General features: G+C 54.1%; 1 protein-coding gene across 1 annotated transcript in view; it reads left to right on the forward strand.

The window, feature by feature from the left end:
• PLCG2 (phospholipase C gamma 2) overlaps window positions 1-26,171 on the forward strand; it is a 154,322-nt gene that overhangs the window by 108,764 nt on the left and 19,387 nt on the right. The window contains exons 16-26 of the mRNA XM_007939124.2: window positions 483-658; window positions 915-1,115; window positions 4,403-4,522; window positions 8,039-8,219; window positions 9,760-9,831; window positions 14,257-14,366; window positions 16,368-16,464; window positions 18,528-18,594; window positions 20,439-20,596; window positions 24,350-24,452; window positions 25,357-25,566. Of these exons, the coding sequence (XP_007937315.1) occupies window positions 483-658; window positions 915-1,115; window positions 4,403-4,522; window positions 8,039-8,219; window positions 9,760-9,831; window positions 14,257-14,366; window positions 16,368-16,464; window positions 18,528-18,594; window positions 20,439-20,596; window positions 24,350-24,452; window positions 25,357-25,566 (1,495 nt within the window). The remainder of the gene's footprint in view (window positions 1-482; window positions 659-914; window positions 1,116-4,402; window positions 4,523-8,038; window positions 8,220-9,759; window positions 9,832-14,256; window positions 14,367-16,367; window positions 16,465-18,527; window positions 18,595-20,438; window positions 20,597-24,349; window positions 24,453-25,356; window positions 25,567-26,171) is intronic.

Raw genomic sequence — 26,171 nt, forward strand, 5'->3', positions numbered from 1 at the left:
GGCCCACATGCTTGACCAGTAGGGTTCCAGGCTCTCTGAAGGGCCTCTCCAGCCTTAGGTGGTGGCTTGTGCCCCCTGGGGATAACGGGGAACAGTGGATGCCCCTCCAACCCCAAGCCCTGGCCTGGTTCCGGGCTTTCCTGCTGTCCCTCAGCTGTGGGCCGTCCTTGGTACTGTTTCTTGAGCACAGCTGCTAAGGCTTTGAAACTCGCAGACTTAGCGTAGGATAGCATTGAGGGACTCCATGGACCCCTTGCCTGGGTCGCCATATATGGGAGCTCTCAGGAGCAGGGGGCAGACAAGGCAACCACTGTCTGCTGTCTTCCCACACCTCTTGGGGTGAGAGCCAGCAGGGGCCAACCTTTGTCTCTCTGGTCTCAGCAAGCAAGGGAGGCTCATAACATGCCAGAGGGCCTGTTGGGTGATGCTGGGTTCTGGTCCAGGGGCTTAGCTTACGGAAACCTCTGCCCTTTGTGGCCCAGGACACGCCCCCCACAGAGCTGCACTTTGGGGAGAAGTGGTTCCACAAAAAGGTGGAGAAGAGGACGAGTGCAGAGAAGCTTCTGCAGGAGTACTGCACCGAGTCGGGGGGCAAAGATGGGACCTTCCTGGTGCGGGAGAGCGAGACCTACCCCAAGGACTACACCCTCTCCTTCTGGTACGCCTCCTGCCTTGGGTTGCTCCCTCTCAGCTGGGGTGGTAGGGGGCCCGGTAGAACGCGCTGGGACCGAGGGCAGCCCACAGGGAAGCCCCAGCCTGCCTGAGACCAGAGGGAAGGCCTGTGGGGCCAGAGGCGTCGTGCGCCCCCTGGGGGCCCTGCTTTGCCTGCCCCTCCGGGTGTTCCCGGGAAGCCGGCTGGGCTGGGGGCCGGCGGCTCTGCCGTTCTCACGTACTCACGGCGCCCGTCTCTGCAGGCGGTCCGGCCGGGTCCAGCACTGCCGCATCCGCTCCACCATGGAGGGCGGGACCCTGAAGTACTTCCTGACGGACAACCTCATGTTCAGCAGCATCTACGCCCTGATCCAGCACTACCGCGAGAACCACCTGCGTTGCGCCGAGTTCGAGCTGCGGCTTACCGACCCCGTGCCCAACCCCAACCCGCACGAGTCCAAGCCGTAAGTGTCGCAGGCCCCAGCAGCGCTGCCGGGTGTTAGGGGCCGTGCGCAGCGCACGGCGTCCGGGGCCTGCGTTCCCGCGTCCCCTCGCCAGGGGGCCCCACTTGCCCGTTACCGCCGCTGCTCTCCGCGATCTCCCCTTTCCTGTCTTCCCCTTTCCTCTACTTTATCCTGTAATCCTGACAACTTGGCTTTGATGTTCGGATGTCGGGACTTTTTTCGTGGTATCTCTGTTTGTCAAGGCACCTTTTGTTTGTTTTGAAAACAAGGAAACATAATTGTGAAGGTCCCCCTCCAATTTTCTGTAGTAGTGAGAGCGTGTCAGCTGTGCCCTGCAAAGGGTTAACGCGCCGTAGAGAGAAAGAACAAACGTTTCTGCAGAAGAATGCTTTCGAAAGGCACTGTTCTAAGGAAGTCTCACCAACGCAGTAACTTATACTTTCGCTTTCCTGTCTGCATACCTATATGATTGCCTTAAAAAATTCAGTGTGCAACGTATGTATGTACATATGTGTGTATAAATGTTTGCATACATGTACTATATGGATATATATGTAAATATAGATGCATACATATGTGTATATGTATGCATGCACATATGTGTGGCTGTGCATGTATGTGTGTATAAAGATGCATATGTATGCATATGTGTATAATGTATATATAAGTGCATGCATATATGTATGTAACTGTGTATATGCATGTGTACATGTGTATATATGGGTGTGCATTTATATAAATGCATGCATGTATGTATATAAATACATATACACATACATGTATATATGTATGTGTGTATGTATACATGTACATGCATGTATATGTGTGTGTGTATAAATATGTCTGTGTGTGTATATGTATATGTGTCCACCAGTCATCTGTCAGTTTGTTATACTGTTGTGTCTTATGTATTGCTATAAGGGTGGAGGCTATGCCACTGGTGTTGGAAATGCCACCAGGGTCACCCATGGTGGACAGGTTTCAGCAGAACTCCAGACTGAGACAGACTCAGAAGATGGAAGGGGCCCTCCACTTTTCAGAGAATTGGCCAGTGAAAGCCTTATGCGTAGAAGTGAAGCGCTGTCTGATGCAGTACTGGAAAACTTCACGAATAGCACTGAAACATGGTCCGATAGAGTCCTGGAAGATGATGATCACGTGATAGAATTTTGCAAGACCAATGACTTATTCTTGCAAATACCTTTCTTCAACAACATAAGCGGCAACTGTACACGTGGACTTCATCAGATGGAACACACAGGAATCAGATTGACTACGTCTGTAGAAAGGGGGTGGAGAAGCTCAATATGTACAGCCCAAGAAAGGCCAGGAGCTGACTGTGGAACAGACCGTCAACTACTCAAAATGCAAATTCAAGTTGAAGCTGAAGATAGTTAAAACAAGTCCATGAGTCCCAAAATGTGATCTCGATTATATCCCTCCTGAATTTAGAGATCATCTGAAGAATAGATTTGATGCATTGAGCACCAGTAACCAAAAATGAGAGGAATTGTGGGATGACATCAAGAACATCATCCATGAAGAGAGCAAAAGGTCATTAAAAAGACAAGAAAGGCAGAAAAGACCAAAATGGATGTCAGAAGAGACTCTGAAACTTGCCCTTGAACGGAGAGTAGCTAAAGCAAATGGAAGAAATAACAAGATAAAAGAGCTGAAGAAAAGATTTCAAAGAGCAGCTCAAGAAGACAAAGTCAATTATTATCATGAAATGTGCAGAGACTTGGACTTAGAAAGCCAACAGGGAGAACACACTCGACATTTCTCAAACTGAAAGAATTGCAGGAAAAATTCAGGCCTCCAGTTGGAATATTGAAAGATTCTGTGGGCAAACTGGAGGCTGTCAAAGATTTCTTAGTTCTTGGTTCCACAGTCAACGTTAACAGCAGTCACGAAATCAGATGATGTGTTGCACTGGGCAAATCTGCTGCAAAAGAATCCTGTAAAGTGCTGAAGAGCAGAGATGACTCTGAAGACTAGGGTGGGCCTAACCCAAGCTGTGGTATTTTCAGTCACCTCGTATGCACGTGAGAGCTGGACAATGAATAAGGAAGTCCGAGGAAGAGTTGATGCTTTTGAGTTACGGTGTTGGTGAAGAATAACTACTGAAAGGACCGTGGACTGCTAAAAAAACTGACAAATCTGTTCTGGAAGAAGTGCTGCCAGAACGCTCCTTGGAAGCAAGAATGGCCAGACTTGATCTCACCTGCTTTGGTCATGTTGTCAGAGAGGACCATTCCCTGGAGAAGGATGTCATGCTTGGTAAGGTGGAGGGTCAGCGAAGAAGGGGAGGGCCTTCAACAGGATGGATTGACACAGCGGCAGCAACGATGGGCTCAGGTATAGTGAGGATCGTGAGGCTGGCACGGGACTGGGCAGGGTTTCGTTCAGCTGTGCATAGGGTCACTGTGAGTAGGAACTGACTCAGTGGCACCTAACAACAACAACATATATGTGTATGTATGTGTGTGTATATGTGCGTGCACATACATGTATATTTGTATGTATATAGATGTGTATGTATGCATGGGTATATATGTGTGTATATGCATGCATATGTGGACATGTGTATATGTGTGTACACATGTGTATGTATACATATATATATACACATTTGCCATCTCAGCCATTTGCACATGTATAGTTCTGCAACATTAACTACATTCACCATGTTGTATAACCATCACCATTGTCCACTTCTAAATGTCCTCACCTTTGTCATTGGTTTTTATAATTGACTCTTACATTTTACAAAATAATCAACTCCCCCCACCCCCAGCACAACAAGCCCCGCTGCCTGGGTTCTCTGCCTCAGGTTGTCTGAGACATGTCTGACACTGGCCCCTCAGTCCTGGCCTGGTTGGTAGACACGTGGCTTCGTGTCCTGTGCTCTGAGCAGACCCACTGTACGCAGGTTTCACCCATGCTGTGCTGTGGTGTTTGCTTCAAAAATGACAGTTTTTGGCAACAGAGGGGAAGGCCACTGTGTGATACCCATAGTAGTGTGCAGGCCACTTGCCCTCCAGGGTGGATGGTGCCCTGCAGCCCTTCTCACCTGGTGGTGATCTACCCCCTGCAGATGGGTCTCACCTGGCGAGGTCCTCTGTGGATCGAGCTCTCTCACCTGGTGAGGTCCTCCGCCCTCTGTGGGTCGAGCTCTGTCACCTGGCGAGGTCCTCAGCCCTCTTTGGGCCGAGCTCTTACCAGGCTGTGTCCTGCCCAGCCCCCCAGCCTCTCCCACCTGGCCTCTCTCCCACCCTCTGCCCTAGGTGGTACTACGACGGGCTGAGCCGTGGGGAGGCGGAGGACATGCTGATGAGGGTGCCCCGTGACGGGGCCTTCCTGGTCCGGAAGCGAGAAGGTGCTGACTCCTACGCCATCACATTCAGGTAACAGGAAGAGCAGGCTCCACGCTCCCCAGAGGAAGCTCGGGGCAGGCAGAGGACGGAGGGGCGTGGCAGGTGTAGGCTTCACTCAGACCTGGAGCTCTTACCACATAGCATCCTTCGCCTAGTGTTGACAACTGAGACAAATGATAGCAAACGCTCCCTACGCTGGTGGGGTGTTTCCGTGTGCCGGGCGCTGGTCTGTGTCCTGTAGATAGCCTCTGGAATGGCGTGTTTTAGATAAGCTCATTGCATCTTCCAGCGATCAGTGGGGTCACAGTTACCACGAGCCCTGCTTTTCACAGGAGGAAACGGAGGCAGAGTGAGGTTAAGTAACTTGTTGGAGTGTGTAGCCAGGATGTGGCAGAGATGGGATTTGAACCTGGGCAGCCCTGATCCATGATGTTATAGATCTGGTTTCCTCCTACCCTCAGCTGCCACCCAGCCCCTGAGCAGGCCATAGGGACCATCCCCTCTAGGACTGTGGCTCTCTGCTTTAATTTCACCCCAGTGATCCTGATCCGGGTGGGCTGTAAGGACTGTTCCACTCACCGGGCTCCCTTCTGCCCATTACTGCTGAGTCGGTGCTGACACACGTGACCCTGTGGGTGTCAGAGCACAGGTGTGCTCTGGAGAGTTTCCCGAGACGGAGTTTTCAGAAGGAGGTCTTTGCGGCCTTGTGTTAGAAGCCGAGTGTGTTAACTGCTTGTACCTGCCGGGGACGTCGGACTCCCTTCTGGGCCTCGTCTTAGTGACCCTACTACCGCTTCTGGGGGATAGGTCCAGTTACTGCAAGGAAGGTCCAGAGAGGTTCAGTGACCTGTTAGAGTCACACAGGCTGGTCCTCAGCTAGTCAGAATTGCAGACTCACCCTCTCCGCCTCTAAAACCCCTCCCCCTCCCGCTTCCTCCTCCCACGTACGTTTCCAGAGTACCTCCTGTATGTCAGGCAGTGTTCTAGGCTCTGGTACACAGAGGGAACTTCTGGTGGGTCTCCACAGGAGGGGCGGCATCTGCCTTCACATCCGTCTGAAGAGATGAGGTGGGCGCCTGGGTGTGATTGTGGGAGGCGGGCCTTGGTGGGGTGAGAGCTTCTTGGGGGGGCTCGGACCTCGAGCCCTGGTGTCCGCTGGCTTACAGCAGCACTCCGGGAGGTTGGAAGGAGCCACTTACTCTGCTGCCCTTGCTCCTCACCTCCTCTTTGAATTCTTCCTCCCAGGGAAGATGACTGGTTTGGCTTGGCTTGTATGTTGCAAGGGAGTCTCCTGGGTGATGCAGACTGTTACCATGTTCACCTGTGAACAGCAAGGGTGTGTGTGCCCCAGAAAAAGGGCCTGGTGACTGACTTCCCCAAAACCAGCTACTGAAAACCCTGTGGAGTGCAGTTCTACTCACACCCACATGGGGGTGCCACAGGTCATAGCCACTCCGTGGCCGCTGGTCCTCGTGTCTTGTAGACCATTCCCCCATTGAGTCCCTGCTGTGGGTCAGACACCGTGCTCAGGGCTGAGGCAGGATCGCCCAACACACCCGGGAGCCTGACATTCCCTGGAGGCAGGGTGTTGCCTCCCCACCCGTGGGGATGAGGAAACCGAGTCACTCGCCTAGTCACATAAGAGCTAGAACCTGACTTCTGCTGTCGACCTCAACACCCCAGGGCCCAGAGAGCTTTTGTAGAAAGTTATAAAATTAATTTTTAATACCATAAATATTATGTGAATATATTCTCCTTATAAAAAATTAAAACGTTATAGAGAGGCTTAAAGCTCCCTTCAGTCCTTCTGCTCAGGAAGTTTCCTAACTGTGTGCCCATCTGGACAATCTTTAAAAACTGTAGTTACATACGTGTGTCTGTGTGGAAACATGTTCTGGATGGAAACTCTAGAGACCACTGTGTGTTGTGGGTGTTGTATTCTGTGTTTTTAACACAAATGGTCTCCCACTCGAGTGTCGATCTGCACCTCGTTTCTCCGCTCTGCAGTATTTTTTTTAAATAAATATTTAAACGAATAAAATATCACTGCACGTAAGCCGCTGAAGCAGAAGGCTTCTGGTGTGTGTTCTTAAGGGACTGTTTAAAGCAATGGTCCACCCGAATGCATATTTTTAAAAACAATGAAAACATGAATCTCTGAAGGACAGAGTGGTGAGAAGGTGAACGGTTCACACATGGAAACCAAGCCTTTAGGTGTTTCTCAAAAGACTCCCCCTTGGCTGTAAAGTTAGGGTCAAAACTTGTTTTCTGCTCTTGCTGATCAAAGGTAGTAAGATTGAAGAGGTCCCCTGCCCCCGCCTCTTGTTTCAAATGAAGAAATGAAAGGTTTGCTTCCCTTTTGGGGGAACAAAAAAAAAAAAAAAAATCCATTGTTGTACTAGGTGGAGGTAAGGTCTCAAGGTCTGGGGATTCAGCCCAAGAGTTCTGGAGCAGAACCCAGCCTGGAGAATAAATGTTTCAGGTTCTGTGGGCCGTATGGTTGCCATTGCAACTACTCAGCTTGCCATGGAGGCAGCAGTATGCTACCAATCTGCGTGGCTGTGTACCAATAAAACTTTATTTACAAAAACAGCCAGCAAGGAGGCTGAACCATGGGCCGCGGTTTGCCGAGCCCTGATCTAAACACCTGGGATGTCCCCAAACAAGTCCGTGTGTTTGGGGCAGAGGGAATCGGGCAGGAGGGGCTGGCTCTATAGCCTCTCAGCAGTATTTCTTTTTTAAAAAGGTTTTTACTGTGATTTGTGTGGAAGTTTACAGAGCAGATTGGTTTTCTGTTCAATAGTTGGTAGACTTTTGTGACATAGATGGCTGTCTCCCATTGTAAGGGCACTTTTCCCTCTCCCTCCCTGTGTTTCCATTCCCTTTAGTCCTCTCGCAGCCCCTCCTGCCTCCTGGGCTTTGTCCCGGGCAGATGCGGCCCTCCTGACCTCCTGTGGTCGATGGCTCTGAGGAGCGGGCACGTCTCTGGTGGCGGTGGTCGCCGCATAGGCCTGTCTGTAGTTTGGCTGAGCCACAAGGATGAGCTGAGTTCCAGGCTTGACGGGTTTCCAAGGGCCTTAGTCTCGGGGGTTAGACCCAAGTCTGTCAGACCAGTAAGCCTGGTCTTCATGATTTTGAGTCTCGTTACACATTTTTCTTCCTGTCTGGGACCTCCTGTTGATTCTTCTGCCATCTTGGAGTCCCTGGGAGGTGCAAACTGTTAATGTCCTTACCTGCTGACCAGAGGGTTGGGGATTCAGATCTGCCTGGAGTGCCTTAGAAGAAAGACCTGGCATTCTGCGTGTGGAAAGTCAGCCGTTGGAACCCGTGTGGAGCACAGGTCTCCTCTGACTCGTGGGGGTGCCTCGCGTCGGTGCCGACTGGTCAGCGACTGGTCTCAGCGCTGTCTCCGTGGGAGGGCCGTGCCCTGTTCATTGCACTGGTCCCTATGGGTGGGCAGCTGGGCTGCTTTTCACCCGAGGGACTGTACAGCCGCAGTCTGGCTGCCGGGGCCTCAGTGTCTGACTCGTGTGGTCTCCCGTCCAGGGCCAGGGGGAAGGTGAAGCACTGCCGTATCAACCGGGACGGCCGGCACTTCGTGCTGGGGACCTCGGCCTACTTTGAGAGCCTGGTGGAGCTGGTCAGCTACTACGAGAAGCACGCGCTTTACCGCAAGATGAAGCTGCGCTACCCCGTGACCCCCGAGCTGCTGGAGCGCTACAACATGGTGGGTGGTGCCCCCGGGGGCTGCGGGTGGCAGCGGAGCAGGTCTTGTCTGAGGTTACAGTTCATCTGTTCTCTCAGCAAACCTGTGAGCGCTTGCGTGGCCAGCACTGCCCGACGTCCTCGGGCTGCGAAATAGACACAGTGGAGACCCTGCCCTCTGCTGGAGGAAGGAGGCGATGCATGAAAATACAGAGGGGCCGGCGGCGTGTGCTAGGAACACAGCTGGCGTGGTGCGCTGGGAGGGGCTGCCGTGTGCAGAGCGGGGGCTGCAGACCTCACCGAGGAACGGAGACCCTGGAGGAGGTGGAGGAGTGGGTTGTGCTGTAGAAAGAACGAAAAGCAAACCCAAAAGGCCTGAAGTGAGCGGGTGGCTGGAGTCACAGACCGGAAGCCAGCGGCTGGAGGCCAGTGGTTGACCGGTGGGAGCAGGACTAAATGGGGATGGGGCTCGTAGGGAGTGGATCGTATGGGGCCTGGTGGGCTCTTGTAAGATGCGAGCTTTCCCTCCCAGCCATCGGCAGGTTTGGCGTGGAGGGACACCATCTGATGACCGTGTCTCCATGCTCGCTAGATGGCTTCATGAACTGGGTGCCAGGAACGGTTCTGGACTCGGGGTGGGGGACTGCAGGATGGTGTCTGTAGGTTGTAGGGTGGGGAGACACATCACATGCAATTGTGTAATTAAGCTGATTTCACATAACGTGGGTTATGATGCAGGACAGCAAACAGATGGCATGGTGAGGGTGGGGGCCGCAGTCGATGGTGCGCTGCGGGTCACAGGGCTTCCTTCAGGAGCCCCATCCTGCAGGGGAGGAGAGCGTCAGCCATCGCGACATGGGAGGGAAGGAGGTTCTGGGCGGTGGCAGCGACCACGGTACAGCCCCAGGGCCTGAGAAACGGAGGCCACCGTGGCCAGGGCTGAGTGAGGAGCCCAGAGAGCCGGGAGAGAAGGCATTGGGCAGTATTACGCAGCTCTCTGGAGAATGGCCCTGGTGTAGATGCCGTCACCATGGCTGCCTTCGAGGCCACTGACCTGGGAGTTAGCAGAGGTGCATGTGGTGGGCTCCCGGGCAATATATGCTAGTGCCCTTAGGCCGGCGGGTCTCCGTGTGGGACTGGTTTTACAGTGGGGCACAGTGCCCAGCAGTGTGGGCCAGGAGAGGAGCCTTGCTCAGTTTTGGAGAAAGCTCCCAAATTTCAGAGAACTGTATAGCTGCTTCCTGTCTCTACCCACAGGCCACAAGTCAACTCACTGAGCTCTCAGCTAGTCCACCTAAGGACAGGTCAAAGCTGAGCCTGTTGCTATTTGAGGGCTCCCTCGGGTTTTCTTAGCGGTAATCCGTACAGAAGCAGATCACCGGGTCTTCCTGATACAGCATGGCGGGGTGTATTTGAACTGCCAGCCTTTTGGCTCACAGTCGAACGAAAACTGGGACCTGAAAGCCTATGAAACCAGTGGGGCGCCTGAACCCTTGGGGCATGTAAATACTACCCCAAGAGCATGGATGGCTGTGTTGACTTTTCTTTGCTCTTTTTTTCAGGAAAGAGATATCAGCTCCCTCTATGATGTGAGCAGGATGTATGTGGATCCCAGTGAAATCAACCCTTCCACGGTATGGTGCCACCCGCCCCCTCGGGTCACATGCCTTCCTGTATTGACATGGCTTCCGTGTCCTGCCCATGCTCGCTGCAGTTACAACAGGGCAAGGGACTGCTGAGGCAAACGTGGCCATGGATCTTTTCTTGGGTGGTGTGGGAATGACTGACAGTGTGACATAGTTTCAGGGAGCACGTTAATGGGATTCTGGGGAAACGGGACTGAGCTGCAGTTCTGAGATTTGATGAACCACCTTGAGGCCAAACGGCTTCTAATTAAAAGGCGTCTGGTGTTTCTTTCCTGCTTGCTCACGGAGCCGTCGTGTTGATTCCGCCCGGTCCGCTGGCTGCCTTGCTGTGCACACACTCTTGCTCCTTCCCACCCGCCTCTGGTGTGCGCTTTCAGGCAGTGTGGGGGGGGGGGCTGGATTTCACCACCAGCCCCCTGCTCCTCCTCCTCTGGCTTCATCTCACGCTGAGCCTGAGCCCGAGGAGGAACAACCATGGCGAGCCTTCCTTTTGGGGGACCATCTGGCACATGATTAGCGTGCACCCCGTAGCCTGGAAGGGGCCTGCTGTGGGCCTGCTAGAAGCCCAGAGACCCGTTTTGTTTTTTTAAGTTGTAACCTTAGGCCCCTGCAGATCTGTTCTGGTAAGAGGTGAAGTCTTGGAAAGGTGCGGGCAAACGGAGCTGTGTGTGCACGGGCCATGTTCGAGCAGTGAAACACCGTCTGCCGTTAGCTAACAGCACATGATGTCACGAGCGGCAAACAGTGCTTGTCCCCAGGCGCGAGGTGCGCAGTGGGACGCAGGCTGCTGGAGTCACCTCACGGCCTCCCTCTAGCTGTTTGCTGCAATAGTGGGCTCAATTTATTTTGAAGGGCTTGGGCCCCTCTTTCTCTTTTACCTTTTAGGAATAATTTCCTAAAATGGGCTGCAGACTCCGCCATCCATAAAGGCTGGGGGAGGGGGGTGCTGTGAACGTGTGCAGCAGGCCAAGCCTGAGAATGTCTCTGAGTGTCCTAGGGCTGCTGTCACCAAATACCACAGACTGGGGGACTTGAAGCCACAGAAGTGGGTCTTCCCACACATCTGGAGGGTGCACGTCAAGACTCCTGGCACCAGCGGGGTCATGTTTTCCCTGTTCGTCCTGGTCCTTCCAGCCTTGGGTAGACCAGGTGCTTGGTGGTGTCCTTGGCTTGTAGATCCACTTCACTCGGCCCTCCTCCCCTGTCTGTCTGTCTCTTCTCTGCACAAACAGCACTAAGGTTGGATCAGGGCCCACCCTGCACTGGAGTGTCCTCAGCTTAGCTGATGACATCTTCAAAGACCCTATTTCCAAACACGGTCCTGGTCACAGATACCAGGGGTTAGGACTTCGGCACAACTTTCTGGGGACACAGTTCAATCCGTGACAAAGTCTTAACTCTGCAGTGACAGCAGTGCAGTGCCAGTCCGGTGATAAGTGGCGACAGGTGTTGTGCCTCAGGTTGGCGAGACGGCAGGCCTTGGTGGACACTGTAGTAAACAGAAGCACACACCCCCTCTCCAAGGCAGCCACTCTTCAGCGCAGTCTGTCGTTGCCCTTCGAGAGAGCAGAATCTGGCTATGTCACGTGGCATGTCCCAGGTCACAGAGCGTGGCGCTAAACCACGTTTGAAGGGGTCGTGGACAGGGTCAGCCACGAGGTCAGCACATCGTGATTGGTGTGCTGCACGTGGTGTCGAGCTGCCCGTCTGTGACGAGGGCCTCAAAGCGGTCACTACCGTTAGGACTGAAGCATTGAAGCCCGTGTTTTGGGGAAAACAAAAAGGAGCAGCCCTCTCTTCCCTGACACAGTGGCTGTCTGCGTTTGTTACCTGCTCTGGCCTGTGCTCACAGGGGCGCAGCTTACCGCCGCCAGCCCTCGGCGCCTGCCATGTCACTCTTTGCTCACTGGTGCTGGGTCACCTGTGGTTCCTCTGTTGATCATTCAATGACCCTGTTTGTCAGATGTGGCCAACAGTGATTTAGATGAAATACGTAGATTGGAGCTCTAACTCAAAAAAGAGAAAAATACTTATTTTAATACTGCAGAATGTGCTGGGTGACTGTTCTGTTATTTATTTAGCTATTTCCCAGTTGGTGACCATTTGAGTTGTTTTTGGGTCTGGCTCTTTTAGTTAATACTAAAGTTAACTTGGTCAGGTGTAAGGCGTTGGGTGTCTCGTGTGATTTCTCTCAGGTAGGTATTTCAAGCTGGAGTGATTAGATTTGCAATACCAGGTCATACCTGCCCAGCATGGTTCTAGGCACTTGATGGTGGTCAGCTCTTTACTCTTCACAGTGAAGTATTTTTGTCTCCATTTCACAAAAGAGGAAACTGAGGGACTGAAGGTTGACTCACAGCTGAGTCACATAGCTCATGTTAGTTCCCTCGGGCTACTGTAACAACGTGCCACAAACTGGGCAGTGTGAAACACAGAAACCTGCTTCCTCACAGTGTGGGAGGCTGGAAGTCTGAACTCATGGTGTTAGCAGGGTTGGTTCCTTCTGGAAGCTCTCAGGGAACATTGGCTGCACATTTCCCTTCTAGCTTCTGGTGGCTGCTGGCAGTGGGGACACCTCACTCCAGTCTCTGTCTCTGCTGTCACACGGCAGTGTCCTTTTTGTGTCTCTGTGTCCTGTCATCTTCTTACAAAGACACCAGTACCTTGGTGATCTCTGCAGAGACCCTATTTCCAGGTGCAGTCACAATCACAGGTGCTCAGTGCACATGAATTTGGGGGACAGTGTTCATCCCGTACAGGTGTGGAGCTCGACTTTGGACTCAGGGGGTCTGGTCCCAAGGTCTGTGCTGTTGTTGATCACCTTCCTGTGTCACACGCCTGCTTGGCCATCTCACGGATGGCTTGTTTCCCTGTAGCTTAGGGACCTGACAGGAGGACCTCTCCTACCACCTGGCTGGAGTGTTGATCTTCGTGAAAGCCATTAGGTGGCTCCCTGTCTGCCACTGGCTGTACCTTCCTTGAGGCCTGGGGCTTGACAGTGACCTGTAGGTCAGGCTTCGTGTCCAGCCTTGAAGCAGGCATCGTGTGTAGAGTGGTCCCATCTGCAGGTCGGGAGGAGGATGCCAGGAGTTCTGGTTAGCCTCTGGTGTGGAGCCTTGAGAGCAGAGCTGCTGGAACCTTTGTTGATTTCTGTGGAACACCTTCAACCGTGGCAGTTGTTCACATCAGCTTACTGAGTTTGGGCTCAGCTGCTTAACAGCTGGTTGACCTTGGGCAAGGCATGTTATGAACACTTGGTTTCCTTATCTGTGAATGGGGATGATAAGACTAATTGTCTCTCAGGGTTACTGTGAGGGTTTAAGGACATGCTATAGGTAGAAGGCTCAGAACAGGGCTTTACATAGTAAACACTCAAGAAAGGTTAGCTATTGTTATTTTTATTGTTATGTAAAGTATGGGAGAGTTTAATTCCCATTTAACAGATGATGGAGAATTTGAAGTCCACAGAGCCTCAGGTCGCAAGCTAGTAAGGGCAAGAGCAGTGATTTGAACCTAGGGGTCTGAGTCAACAGCCTTGCTTTTAACTGAATCCTGGTAAAACTCGTGTTCCTATTTCCTTGGGGTGGCGGCCTGTTGGCGTATGCAGGTCTGACACTATGAGGTTCCTGTTGATGTCCGCTTGTTCTGTGGGCGTTCGTTGTACCAGGACTCATGCCTGCCAAGAAGCAGGCATTAAGACAGTCATTAAAGAAAAACGCCACACTGGGCAAGGTCGTTCTGTCTTGTTTGTATGAACAGAGACCACCTTCTGAGGAATTTCATAGAAGAGCATCCCAGTTCCTCTTAAAAAGTATCAGTGTCCTTCCTGCAGGAGCCTAGTTTGGGGGACCCCGACCTAGACAGAAACGGGCAAGACCCCAGAAAATGCTACTGTCCCTGAAAATCAGGCTTCTGGGTTGAGGACAGCCATGCACGGTGGCGATCAGGACAGAGTGAAAAATCCATGTCCTTTCTTTCTTGAGGAAACCGAGCCAAACTGGGTCACCCCGAGGTGCGTAGGCTCTGACCAGGCCAGCTCCTATCCCCACTCCTTGGTGACTTTTTAGGTCGTAATGACCTGCAGTTCCAGACACTTACCAGCAGATGTCGCTCTAACCTTGGCCTGAAGCCTGTGCTCCCTAATAAAACCAAAAGCCAAACTCACTGCTATGGAGTCGATTGTTACTCATAGGGACCCCACCTCAGGTTTCCGAGGTGGTATCGCTACAGAAGTAGATTGCCCGACCTTCCTTCCGAGGAGTGGCTGGAGGGTTTGAACCTCCGGCCTCCTGGTCAGCAGTCAGATACCTTAGGCACTGCACTACCAGAGCTCCCAACGATACGAGCAGATGCAGGTGCTACCTCTCTTCCTGTTGTCCATCCTGACCTTTTCCTCCTTGTTTCCCCTGAAAGCCTCAGAGAACCGTGAAAGCTTTGTATGACTACCGGGCCAAGCGGAGTGACGAGCTGAGCTTCTGCCGCGGCGCCCTCATCCACAACGTCTCCAAGGAGCCCGGGGGCTGGTAAGGCTGCACGCGTGCTGGACCAGAGGGTGTGTGAGCTTAACTGTGGTTTCTTGGTGGTAAGAGCTTCTGTGGCCTTCGTCTGTGTCCCGAGCTGGCTCTGATTACTGCGTACAGTCCCTGGGAAGGCAGCTTGGTGTACACGCCATTCAGGAGCGTGCACAGACGACAATAAAGGTTTCTGTTGTACGTAGCGCAGATGGTTAAGTGCTCAGCTGCTCGCTGACAGGCTGAACCCCCCCAGAGGTGCCTTGGAGCGAAAGATCACAGCCTTTAAAACTCTGTGGAGCCGCTCGGCAGCAGCCAATAACAAATGTATCATGTGTCGTATCATGAAATAGCAGCTCCTTTTACTGAGGAACCTGTCCATCAACTAGGAGGCTGTCATTCAAACAGAACAAGGGCGTGCTAAGGTCTAAAATCGGGAAGGGAGTGTGTCAGGGTTGTATCCTTTCAGCAGACTTACTCAATCTGTATGCTGAGCACATAATGTGAGAAGCTGGCCTATATGAAGAAGAAAATGGCATCAGGATTGGAGGAAGACTTGTTAACTTGAGATATGCAGATTCAACTGTGCTTGCTGAAAGGGAGGATGACTTGAAGCACTTACTGATGAAGACTGAAGACTACAGTCTGCAGTATGGATTATAACTCAGCATAAAGAAGATGAAAATCCTCACAACTGGACCAATAGGCAACATCATGGTAAATGGAGAAAAGACGAAAGTTATTAAGGATCTCATTTGACTTGGATCCACAACCAACATCTTTGAAAGCAGCAGTCAAGCGATTGAACGACGTATTGCTTTGGAACGATCTGATGCAAAAACCTCTTCAGTGTTAAAGAGCAAAGATGTCACTTTGGAGACTAAGGTGCACCTGACCCAAGCCATGGTCTTTTCAGTCACCTCACATGCACGCGAAAGGTGGACGGTGAAGAAGGAAGACCCCAGAAGTGGTGCCCGGTGACCTCGTGCCACAGGACGCAGCACTGCACAGCCCTGCGCCGTCCTCACAGTTGTCGCTGGTTTGCGCCCATTGTTGTGGCCACTGCATGAATCTGTCCCACTGAGGCTCTCCCTCTTTTCGCTGACCATCTCCTTGAAGGAGCACCAGTTGCTTCTCCAGGGACTGGCCCCTTCTGACAAAGCACCCAGAGTAGGTGAGATGAAGCCTGGCCATTCCGCCTGCTGTGGAGTGCTACGGCTGTACTTGCCGCGGGTCAGTTTTCATCCTTCTGGCAGCCAGCGGTGTGTTCGGTGCCCTTCACCAGCACCACGATTCAGAGGCCTCCACTCTGCCTCAGGCCTCCCTACTCATTGTCAGCAACTCTGGTCCTCACAGACTCCGTGGAGGTGCTGTCATCAGTCCATTTTATGGACAGAGGGCCTGGAGCACTGCGCATAGCTGGTGGTGGGGCTTGATCCCACGCCTTCCGGCCTCTGAGATCTTCGTCATGGCACTCCGCCCTTCCCGATGGTGCATGTGTGTGTGCGTGCGTGTGTGTGCATGTGTGTGTGTGATTTAGAGGGGAGCTTTTGCTTCCTGTGGCTTCGGACTTCTTAAAGCTCGGGAGCATTTCATCGCAGCGTGTTTGGCCAAGTGTTGTTAGTTCCCAGTGACTCAGCTCCAACGGCTGGTGACCCCTGTGTGCAGAGTAAACCAGGGCTGTGGCCTTTGCAAAGCAGATTACCAGGCCTGTCTTCGGAGGTGCCTCTGGGTGAGTCCAGCAAGCCAGCTTTTCAGCTTGCAGCTGAGTGCTTAACCATCTGTGCCATCAGGGCCTGTGGGAAGACATTGAGACCATGTGGGAGGAGGAAGGGGACCCCAGTTGCTCCTCACGGCCAGAAAAGCACAGGACCCTGTGAGATGCCCACTGTCACAGCAGTGCCCGTGTCCGTCAGTCACGCGGCCCCTGCCTGACCCCCTGAGCTCAGCCATTAGGAATGGAGCATTCATGCCGCCCGGTAAAGGCCCTTTGAGACCACCATCTTTCCATAGGTGGAAAGGGGACTACGGGGCCCGAATCCAGCAGTACTTCCCATCGAACTACGTGGAGGACATTTCAACTGTTGACGTGGAGGAGTTGGAGAAGCAGGTGGGTCTCAGTCATCACGTTAAGCGTCTCAGTGGTCACGGTAAGGGTCTCGGTCGTCACGATAAGGGTCTCGGTCGTCGCGGTAAGTCTCAGTCGTCACATTAAGGGTCTCGCTCATCACATTAAGGGTCTCGGTCGTGGTAAGGGACTGGCTGGTCTGCTTCTTGAGGTGCCTGCTGAGCTGTCTCGGGGCAGGTTTGGTGCGTGCTGTGCTCTGATGCCAGTGGAGCTCCGGAACAAGGGGAACAAAGTGACAGGGAAATGGCGAGTGTTCCCCAAGTTGCACCGCGTGAAAGCCACCATGCCAGGCTCGCCGCATTCCAGTCAGGTTGTGCCGGCTGCAAGGCTCTGAGTGTGCAGGACAGGCCCTTGGGAGCCGGAACGAACGGCTAGACGGGGAACTTGTCCTTTGCTCATGGCAGCATACAAGTGAAGGGCGTTTAGTTGGGCCAGCCAGAGGAGGGGGTGTGCTTGGTGTGTGTAAGTGAGCGTTGCTAACCAGAAGGCGAAAGGAGGCCTCCCTGGTGACCTTGAGAGCCTGGTTTGTGGGCACCAGCCTCCTCTCCACCAGAAGGCGGGGAGAGCAGCCGCCTTGGCAGGACAGCGCTGGAGCCCAGGGCAGCATCTCGGTAGTGAGAAGGTTAAGGTCCCGTGAGAGCCCGAGTGAGTTTCCAGGAGGAAGGCATCTGGGGAGGCTTCCTGCAGGAAGGGACATTTGAGCCCCTCAAAGTCAAGGTAGAGTACCACAGCAGGAGCCTGGCAACGGGAGGCAGGGGTGAGCCCTCCCAGAGGCTTGGTGGTGGGAACACTGAGTGAGGGCACTTGGCGGAGACAGAGGTGTGACCCCACCTGTGTGCGTGCTGCACTGCGTACACCCCACAGTGCGCACCAGCCAGATGCAGAGGGCAGTCAGGGCGTGGTAGGGTGCACAGGCCTCAGCTATGACACGTGGCTCAGGGGCAGTGTGTGCGCTGGGGGCCAAGATGGGAAGGCTGCCTTCCACTAGGGGTCCTGAAGGGGTGGATCTCAGGTCACTGACGGTCCTTCTCGTGGATGTGGGGAGCCCCAGAAGGCTGTTGAGCTGTTTGTAAAATGGCCCCGTTTCATACTCAGGCCAGATAGTGGTCTAGGAGGTTTTTGTTTTTTACAGTAAATTTTATTGTGGGATGATAACATAGGAAAGGTTACTATTTTAAATCTTTTTTTTTTTAATTGTGGTAATTATGTAGGTAACAAAACATTTGCCATTGCAGCCTTCTGCACGTGGACGGTTCATGGCGTGACGTTTACACGCTGTATGGCTGCGACCACCGCAGCTGTCTTTCCCTGACCTGACTTGAGAACGCACACCATGGAGCCCCCCGCCCCAGTGCGCAGTCTCTCCGTGTGCCCTTCAGTGGCACCGGCCCCACCCTAACTGCGGAGCACCGCTGTCCCCTCATCGGAGCTGTCCACAATTTAACCATCTTCACGTGCCACGCCTCAGTGACGTCCGTCACGGTCCTGTGGTGTCAGCACTGTCCATCCCCGCAAGTGTCTCACCCCAGCGGACACTGCCCCTTCAGCAGTGACTGCCCGCCCCCGGCCCCCCCCAGTGCCTTTGGTCTGTGTTATCTAGACGTGTCCTTTTGGTGGGCTCAGACCCCACGCCGTCCTGTGTCTGGGCCTGTGGTCATCCCCATCATGGTGTGTGTCGGAACTTGGTTCCTTTGCTGGCTGAGTCCTATCCCGTGGTTTGGACAGACCACGTTCTGTGTACTTGGTGACAGACACCTGGGTCAAGAGGGTTCTGGGAAGCAGAGCCCCAGAGAATATGTTTTGGAAACTGTGGTAGAGTCCGCCGGGCCCGATCTTACGTGTGAGAGGGTGACGTGTTGAACCCGCGGTGCCTCCTCAGCTCCGGGCTTCCTCATTCTGCTCCCTCCCCCTGGACAGAGCCTGTAGTGAAAATGCATTTTAAACAGTTTCGCAGGCAGTGTCCACTAAACGGGGTGTCCTGGAACCTGGTGTCTTTTCATTATTCCCATTAAGTCTAAAGTGAGTTATGTCTTGTTTCTTCACAGATTATCGAAGACAATCCTTTAGGGTCTCTTTGCAGAGGGATCCTGGACCTCAATACCTATAATGTTGGTATGTGCACATGCAGTTTGAGCCTGGGTCCCATCCAGACCCCCCAGAACCAGCCTTCAGACCTGCCCGAGCAGGGACGTGGCTGTCCCCAGGCCATCGAACCTGTGTTGTTGAGGCCTGCTTGGTCCCTGGCTGAGTGGCAATCTTTGCCCACCACCAAGCCTTCTGAAGGGCTAGAACAGTCTGCAGTGGGGCGCTGGGGAGTGGCGGCCGCTGTGGTTAGCAGCAGCGTCCGTGGTGGTTTTGTGAGCTGTCTGTTACCCAGGTGTCTCTGCCAAGTGCTAGGGATGTGACCAGGCTGAGCTGGAGCCTGGAGTGGGGTCCTGGTTCTGAGGCCAGGGCTGCCTCCATTGCTGTGATAGCCACTCTCTGAACCTCAGCTTCCTGCGGGGCAGTGAGGGCAGGGCCACAGCCCACAGGCGAGTACAGTGGCCATGGGGCTGTGCTTTGCCTTGGGGGTCCCTGGGCCTCCAGCCTGCTTTTCAAGCAAGTCACTGAAGCTGTGAGGAGAGACATTTGGGTCCAAACGCCAAAGGGGTTTTCTTCTCTGAGCAGCCCATGCTTCCGGGCCGGGGTTCCCTGCAGGAAGTCCTGCTGGCCTGTTAGCCTGGGCTGCCCTCGGCCAGGCCCTGCCAGCGGTGGCCTGGGCCTCTGTCTCCCGAGCCTGACAGCAGCCTCGGCTCCTTCTTGCTTATGTCGCTGGCACTTTGCACTCCACGCTTCCTGCCTCCTTGGTTCTTCAGCGATGCAGTCAGTCAGATGGGAGAGAGGGAGCCTTAGCTGCAGCCAACAGATGAGAAGACTGAGCCCCTAAGTGTGAGCCTGAGTCCCACGGGGAGGGGACCGGTGAGCGGGACTTGGGATGCGGTGTGCACTTACCGATGCTTCTGTGGCATCTCCCTCTGCAGAGCAAGGCGCGAGGAGGAGGGGTCAGGTCGGGTGCGAGCCTCAGCTTAGCCAGGTGTGTGCTCCTGTGTGTTACTTCCCCTCGGTGAGCCAGTTTCCTCTGCTGTGAAATGGGACTCGTGTAACAGCAGCTCCTCCTCCCCTGGGTAGCTGCAAGGAATTCAGTAAGACACCACGCATTGACTCTGCTCACACCACCATCTGCCAGCATGTAGGAGCTCAGGGACGCTAGCTGCCCCTGTCCTTGTCATTTTCTGTCTTGTCGCTTGAGCTCCTCACGTAGAAAGTCCTGTGCGTCTCGTATTAGTGTCCGGGGGCTGCTGTAACGAATTACCACAGACATTTACTCTCGTGATATTGGAGGCCAGAGTCTGAAATGAAGGCGTCAGCAGGGCTGTCTCCTTCTGGAGGTCGTGAGGGTGCGTCTGTCGCGTGCCTGTCTCCTAGCTTGTTTGCTGGCCATCCTGCGTGTCCTTGGCTTGTGGCTGCATCCTGGCAGTCTCTATCTCTGTCGTCACTAGGCCTCCTCCCCTAGGTCCCTGGGTCTCAAATCTCCCTCTCCTCTCTCACAAGGATGCCAGTCATTGGGTTCAGGGCCCACACTCGATCCAGGATGATTCTCACCCCAAGATCGCTCGGCCCACCTTGTTTCCTCCTAAAGTTCACTGCATGCTCAAAGACCGTTTCCAAGGACAGTCACATCTCCAGGCACCAGGGATGTGGACCCTGGCATTTCTTTTTGGGGGACACTGTGCAGCTCACTGCAGCCCTTAAGCGGTTATGGAGGTGAAGTGTCCAGACACAGTCTCGTTCGGAGTTGACGCCCTGTCCATGCCAACTGTGAACACAGTGGAGCTGGTTGGGTTTGGCTGGGAGGGTGGGGTCTGGGTCTGGTGGCTGCTCCTAGCTGACAGGGACGGCTGTCATTTTTTCCAAAGTGAAAGCCCCACAAGGGAAAAACCAGAAGTCCTTCGTCTTTATCCTGGAGCCCAAGAAGCAGGGGGACCCGCCGGTGGAGTTCGCCACAGACAAGGTGGAGGAGCTCTTTGAGTGGTTCCAGAGCATCCGCGAGATCACCTGGAAGATCAACACCCAGGTAGGCGCCAGCTCACCTGCCCAGGTGCAAAGGACGCAAGGTGGGCTCAGACGACAGGAGCATCTGTCACGAGGCGGTGGGTGGGGATACTGAGGTCCCTTCAGGGAAATTGGGTCTTGTTTGAATGTCTTGAAGGCTTGGGGTCTGTACAGGGCCTCTTGATGTTCAGTGCCTCTCTCGCCCCACCTACCTGAAAGACAAGGTGTTGCCAGCCTCGTTGCCAGCGTTTTCCTGTTTGTGAATGCACTGTGCAGTGCGGCCTGGATCCTTCCCCCAGTGAGAGTATTCTGAGCTGACTCTCGGGACCCGGAGTGGGCCCTGAGTAGACAAAAGTGTGTCACACCTGCCCCCTCCCTCCAGACGTTGCTGTCCTCTCTAGATGGGAATGAACTTGTCAGGGTTACCTTAGCTGAAGTGCCACACAGAAGGAGGAGCCAGATACCTAGCCTGAAAGATGGTGGACATTGGGACAGTGCAGGAGTGGTGCTAGGCTCGGCGCCTGGCACGCAGCAAGGGCCCAGCCCGTGGCGGCACGCCAGCTTCACGTTGTCGTCATCTGGGATGATGTGGGCAACGGCCACCTTCCATTGGGCGATGGGTGTGATGTGCTGTTGTGGCCCCAGAGCTGGAAAGAAATGTTAGGGTTGCCCTCATTCCCACCTGCTTGTGTGGCAGATCTTGACCCGAAGTGTTGATCTGAAAACATCCCGGGACCCGCTGGGCTCCCCAGATCCTGGGTGTAGTTCACACGGTCCTTTCTTCCCGGGCACTGAGTGTGCCCTGGACTTGCCCTTTTGCTCACCTGGAGGGAAGTCCTCGTCTTAGAAGACGCTCCCTAATGGGGCCCATCATCTCTTCCCTGCCCCAGAATCTGGCCTTACTCTTCCCAAGGCTTGTCACATCCTCAAGGGTCCCTTGGACTGCTTCTCCCCACCTTGCCTGATGGGGGCATGTGCCCTCCAGTGCCCATGATGCAGCACAGCTCTGAGGCCCACGGTGCACCCTGGCCCCAGCTCCCTCAGGGTGTGGAGGGCGAGTGGTTGTCAGCGGGACGTGTGTGACACGTGTGTCCTGATGTTTGTGTCTCCTGGGTCCCTGCAGTGGCTGATGGAGAACGCAGCCCTTAAAGGCTGTTCTCTTTCTGCTTGATCTGCAGGCTCCCTGGCCTCTGGGCGGGAACCTTCTGGGGGCTCAGGGTTGGGGCATGGTACCTGTGTGGCCATGGGCTTCACTGCTCTCCAGGCAGAGAATGTGGCTGTCCTTGAGGGTCCCCCACCCGAAACGGAGCTCAGCTGCCAAGGTGGCTTTCCTCTGCCTTTGATCTGCATCCCACCTTCACGATTTTTACATCCACCAAGATTGCAGGAGAAAACGTGTTGTAAACCTTAGTCTTTATTGCATTTGAAGGTTGAAAACCAAGAATCAGCACTGGCAGGGGTGCAGACGAGGAGGACAGCCCCTTGTGCTTTGGGGAACCAGTGTGGGATTAGCGCTCAGTTCACTGCCTGGTGCTCCGGGTGTTGGCTATCAACCCCATCTCTGGCCTCCTTTAGTCCGTGGCAATGGAAAGGCCCGGGGCTGACGACTTGGTGACTTGCCTGAGCCACGGTGTGTGCTGTGACGTTGTGTTTTCCGGTGGCCCGATGGGCAAAGCTGCAGTTCTGGAGAGTATTTCTTCCTTCTGACACAGCAACTGCCTGTGCGTCTTTGTCTCCTGCTGACCTAGAGAAACAAGTGCAGCCCGTGGTCCCTGCCCTGTGCTTTGTGAAGGCCAGAGTTCTGTAACTCGGGATGCACTGGGCCCACCCGCCCTCATTTTAAGTAATTCTTGTTATTCGTGGTGAGCTGTGATGGCACCAGGGTTTACCCTCCTTAAATCACTTCATGTTGAAGATCGTGCCCCAGGACTACAAAGCCAAGCTGATACTCAGACCAGGAGAAAGCCCCAAAGCTTGTGAAGAAATGTGGCTTCAGAGAAGCAGGCATGTTCCTCTTGGACCTGGTGACATCTTTGCTTTCTGTTCGCATTCTACGCACACCCGTCCTTTCTAGCCCTGCCCCTGTGGCTTTGTACCCAGGGTGCCCAGGAAGTGTGAGGAGGGCTGGGTGTGCGTGGATGAGCTGGGGGCAGTGTCTACTCAAGGCAAGGTCAGAGCTGTCTTGGTCACATGGACAGTGCTGTGGCCCATGTAGGCTTGTGGTTGGTTAGGCCTGATTGTCTGGCTCTTGGAATGAGGTTGGAGGCTGTAGTTGGGAGAAGTAGTTAACATGTTCAGCTGCTGATTCAAAGACTAGACGGTTTGAGTCCATCCAGAGACCCTGTGGAAGAAGGGCTTAGTGACCTATTCCCACAAAACCACCCACTGACGTACCCGGGGTCCACTGACGTACCCGGGGTCGTCACGAGTCACTTGACAGCCACTGGTCCTTGGGGATGGTGTCAGAGCCCATGGGTGAGGCACCCCTGCCTGTGTGTTTCTGGAGAGTGAGCAGCCCCATTCTTGGCAGAGGGGGGTGTCTGCCAGCTGGTCCATATAGCTACCACCTGGAGAATAGTGAGAAGGCATATAGCCTTCCTTCAGTTTTCCAGTGAGCTCCTGCCCAGCATGCCCTGCCACCACCCTCCCCACTGCCTTACACTAGAGCCACTTGCTGCTGCCCCAGGTCTCCCCTGAGAGCAGGCCTCGCAGGTGGCAAGTGTGCTGCCTGCCAGACCTGTGTTGAGGCTCCTTGTTTAATTCTCTCAACAGCCCTAGACAGTGGGTTATCATAGCCTCATCTTACAGGTAGGGAAACTGAGCCACAGACCACTTCCACGCCTTACCAGGTTCACACCTCCAGTAACTACCCGGGCAGGGTTTGAACAACCGTGTGTCCAAGTCCAGTTCTCTCTTAGCCACTGGTTATGACTCATCTCTCTCCAAATCTTTTAGCCACCTGTGGGGCCTGCTTTCAGGGGAGACCTGGGGCAGCATAATGTGGCTCCAGTGTAAGATAGTGGGGAGGGTGGTAGCAGCCATGCTGGGCATGGAGCACACTGGGAGAGTGGAGGAAGGCCGTGTGCCTTCTCATGTCCATCCATGGAACTCTGTGAAGGAGGGTGGTCACCGGGCTCTGGGAAGAGGGGCAGGCAGAGAGGTGAGGAGGCAGGGGTGCCTGCCATGGCCCTGAGACCCCAGGTGTGAACGTGGGCTGGGTGCTTTAGCATCGGGCCTTGTCCCTGCCCTGTGGTGCAGCCGGGCGTGAGCTGCCTCACCTCTCTGTGCAGTGGAGAGCCAGGCCACCTTGGGTGTGTGCACTCACCTCACTCCCACCTGCGGAGACCGAGGGTGCGCGACCAAGAGGCACCACCGGGGCCAGTGAGAGTGAGCATCAGAACGTGGGGAGGCCTGAGAGGGGTGCTTATTCAAGATGAAGTAAGGCATCCTGCTGTGGAAGCAGCTCAGTCAACAGTAGGTCCTCGGAGAAATGCCCCCAAGCATGTAGCTTCAGGGCCTGTACACAGAGCATCCTGGGATAAACTGAGGACAGGGATATCCTGGGCTTTGGGAGCTGGGTTTTGACAAACAGTAGTGTTAGTGACTAAGGTAGACAGACACATAAGCTGGGTGGGAAGAAAGCCGTCTGGCAGTGAGAGGAAGGGGAAGGCAGGCATTGGCTTAGAGGAAGGAAGATACTCAGCTCTTTGAGGGCTCCGAGTCTGTAGGAGAGAGGCTGGGTGCTTGGGTGGCTGAGGCCTGTCGCCTCCCACAGGAGAACAACATGAAGTACTGGGAGAAGAACCAGTCCATAGCCATTGAGCTCTCAGACCTGGTCGTATACTGCAAACCCACCAGCAAAACCAAGGACAATTTAGGTAAGCCTTTCCCAGGGAGTGTGTCTCCTTCCGGAGTTGAAAACGGTTATCAAGTCTCTGAGCCTGCCAGCAGCAGGCAGGCAAGCGGATATGTGTCCCTGCTTCAGGGCCAGGATCCTGGGATAACAGGGCCCTTGTGTGTGTTCAGTGGGAGAGCCTTGGAAGGTGGCTGCAACAAGGAACTGCAACCTCGGTGGCTTACAACAATGCACATTTACTCACCAGAGTTCTGGAGGCTGGAAATGAGAAATCGGTGCTCAGGGCCGTGGCAGGGCCACGCTCGCTCTGGGTCTCAGGGATCCGGGGGGATGGTGCTCCTCACTCGGCCACTTCTGCTGGTTTGTCTGAGCTTGGGGCTGCATCTCTGGAGCCTGTGTCAAACCGTCGCCGAGCTGTATATGTCCATCATGGGTCTGTCCTGCGGGAGCAGGGCCTCATCAAGTGAAAGTGAAGAGCCTTCCCAGTCCCTTTCTCACCCTGTAGGTACCCCCTTTCCTGTCACCACCCTTCCTGGGGCAGTGGCTGGCCTGCTGCCTGCACTCATCTGTTTGGTGACATCCCTGAGGAAGAGCAGTGTTCTGCACCTTCACCCCTAAGATCTGTTCACAGCTGCTCTGCTCTGCCTCAGACCCCCCCTTCCTGAGCTCTCCCACTTTTTTTTTTTTTTGGTACGAGACTATTGGTAGTTTTAAGCGAAAACAAACAAATATAACAATGCTAAAGGGCTCTGGGCAAACCCACTCCACTGTTTGGGACCCTCAGGATACAAATACAGTGCTGTACTGCCTTAAGCACTTGAAGGTCTCAGCTTAGAGGGGGGATTCCTGTTGTAGCCATTGCACGAACATTAAGAAAATGTACGTAAAGCACATACTCAACGTGACTTGCTTCCTCGGATGCGCAGAAAACCCTGACTTCCGAGAAATCCGTTCCTTTGTGGAGACCAAGGCTGACAGCATCATCAGACAGAAGCCCCTCGACCTCTTGAAGTACAACCAGAAAGGCCTGACCCGCGTCTACCCCAAGGGACAGAGGGTTGATTCTTCAAACTACGATCCCTTCCGGCTCTGGCTGTGTGGCTCCCAGATGGTGGCGCTCAACTTCCAGACAGCAGGTAACCTCTGAGGTCAGCTGGCCGACGTGGTGTGATGTGGATGACCCAGAGGAATATGTTGTGTTGAAGGGGACCCATGGACAGCCCTGGTCGTGGGCCACTGCTATTAGGCAACCACATGATGACAAGTGCCAGAAGCTAAGGCAGGCTGGCTTAAGAGGAAAAGGGAATATACTTTTACTCATGTAATTAGAAAGTCCAAGAGTCGATTCTTTGCTTCAGGCAGAGCTGGATCCAGGCGTTTCAGGGCTCTGTCCTCTGGGCCTGTCCCTTGGAGAGCTTTAAGCCTAGTCTGTCTGCCGAAGAGGGCGTGGTGCTGGGACAGCAGACACGGCTCACCGACGGGAGCAGAAATCACAGTGCTTTGCCTGTGCGTTGTGTATCTGTGGATTCTTCCCACAGCAGCACCATATCCCTTCTTGACTGCTTCTGGGTCACGTCTGGGGGGTGGACTTCCGCAAGTGCACAGGGGATTCGACAGACGTCCATTTATGTCTGGTCACTTTGTCCTGGAGACAACCCTTGTCAGGTGTGCCCACACTGAGACGGCAACCCCTCCTCTGTACTCCTCTGTACAGATGCCAGGTGGGAATTGGCAGAACACT

The sequence above is a fragment of the Orycteropus afer genome, unplaced genomic scaffold (genome assembly GCF_000298275.1).
Source record: "Orycteropus afer afer isolate SDZICR_OR568_19922 unplaced genomic scaffold, OryAfe1.0 scaffold00057, whole genome shotgun sequence".
NCBI classification, from domain to species: domain Eukaryota; kingdom Metazoa; phylum Chordata; class Mammalia; order Tubulidentata; family Orycteropodidae; genus Orycteropus; species Orycteropus afer.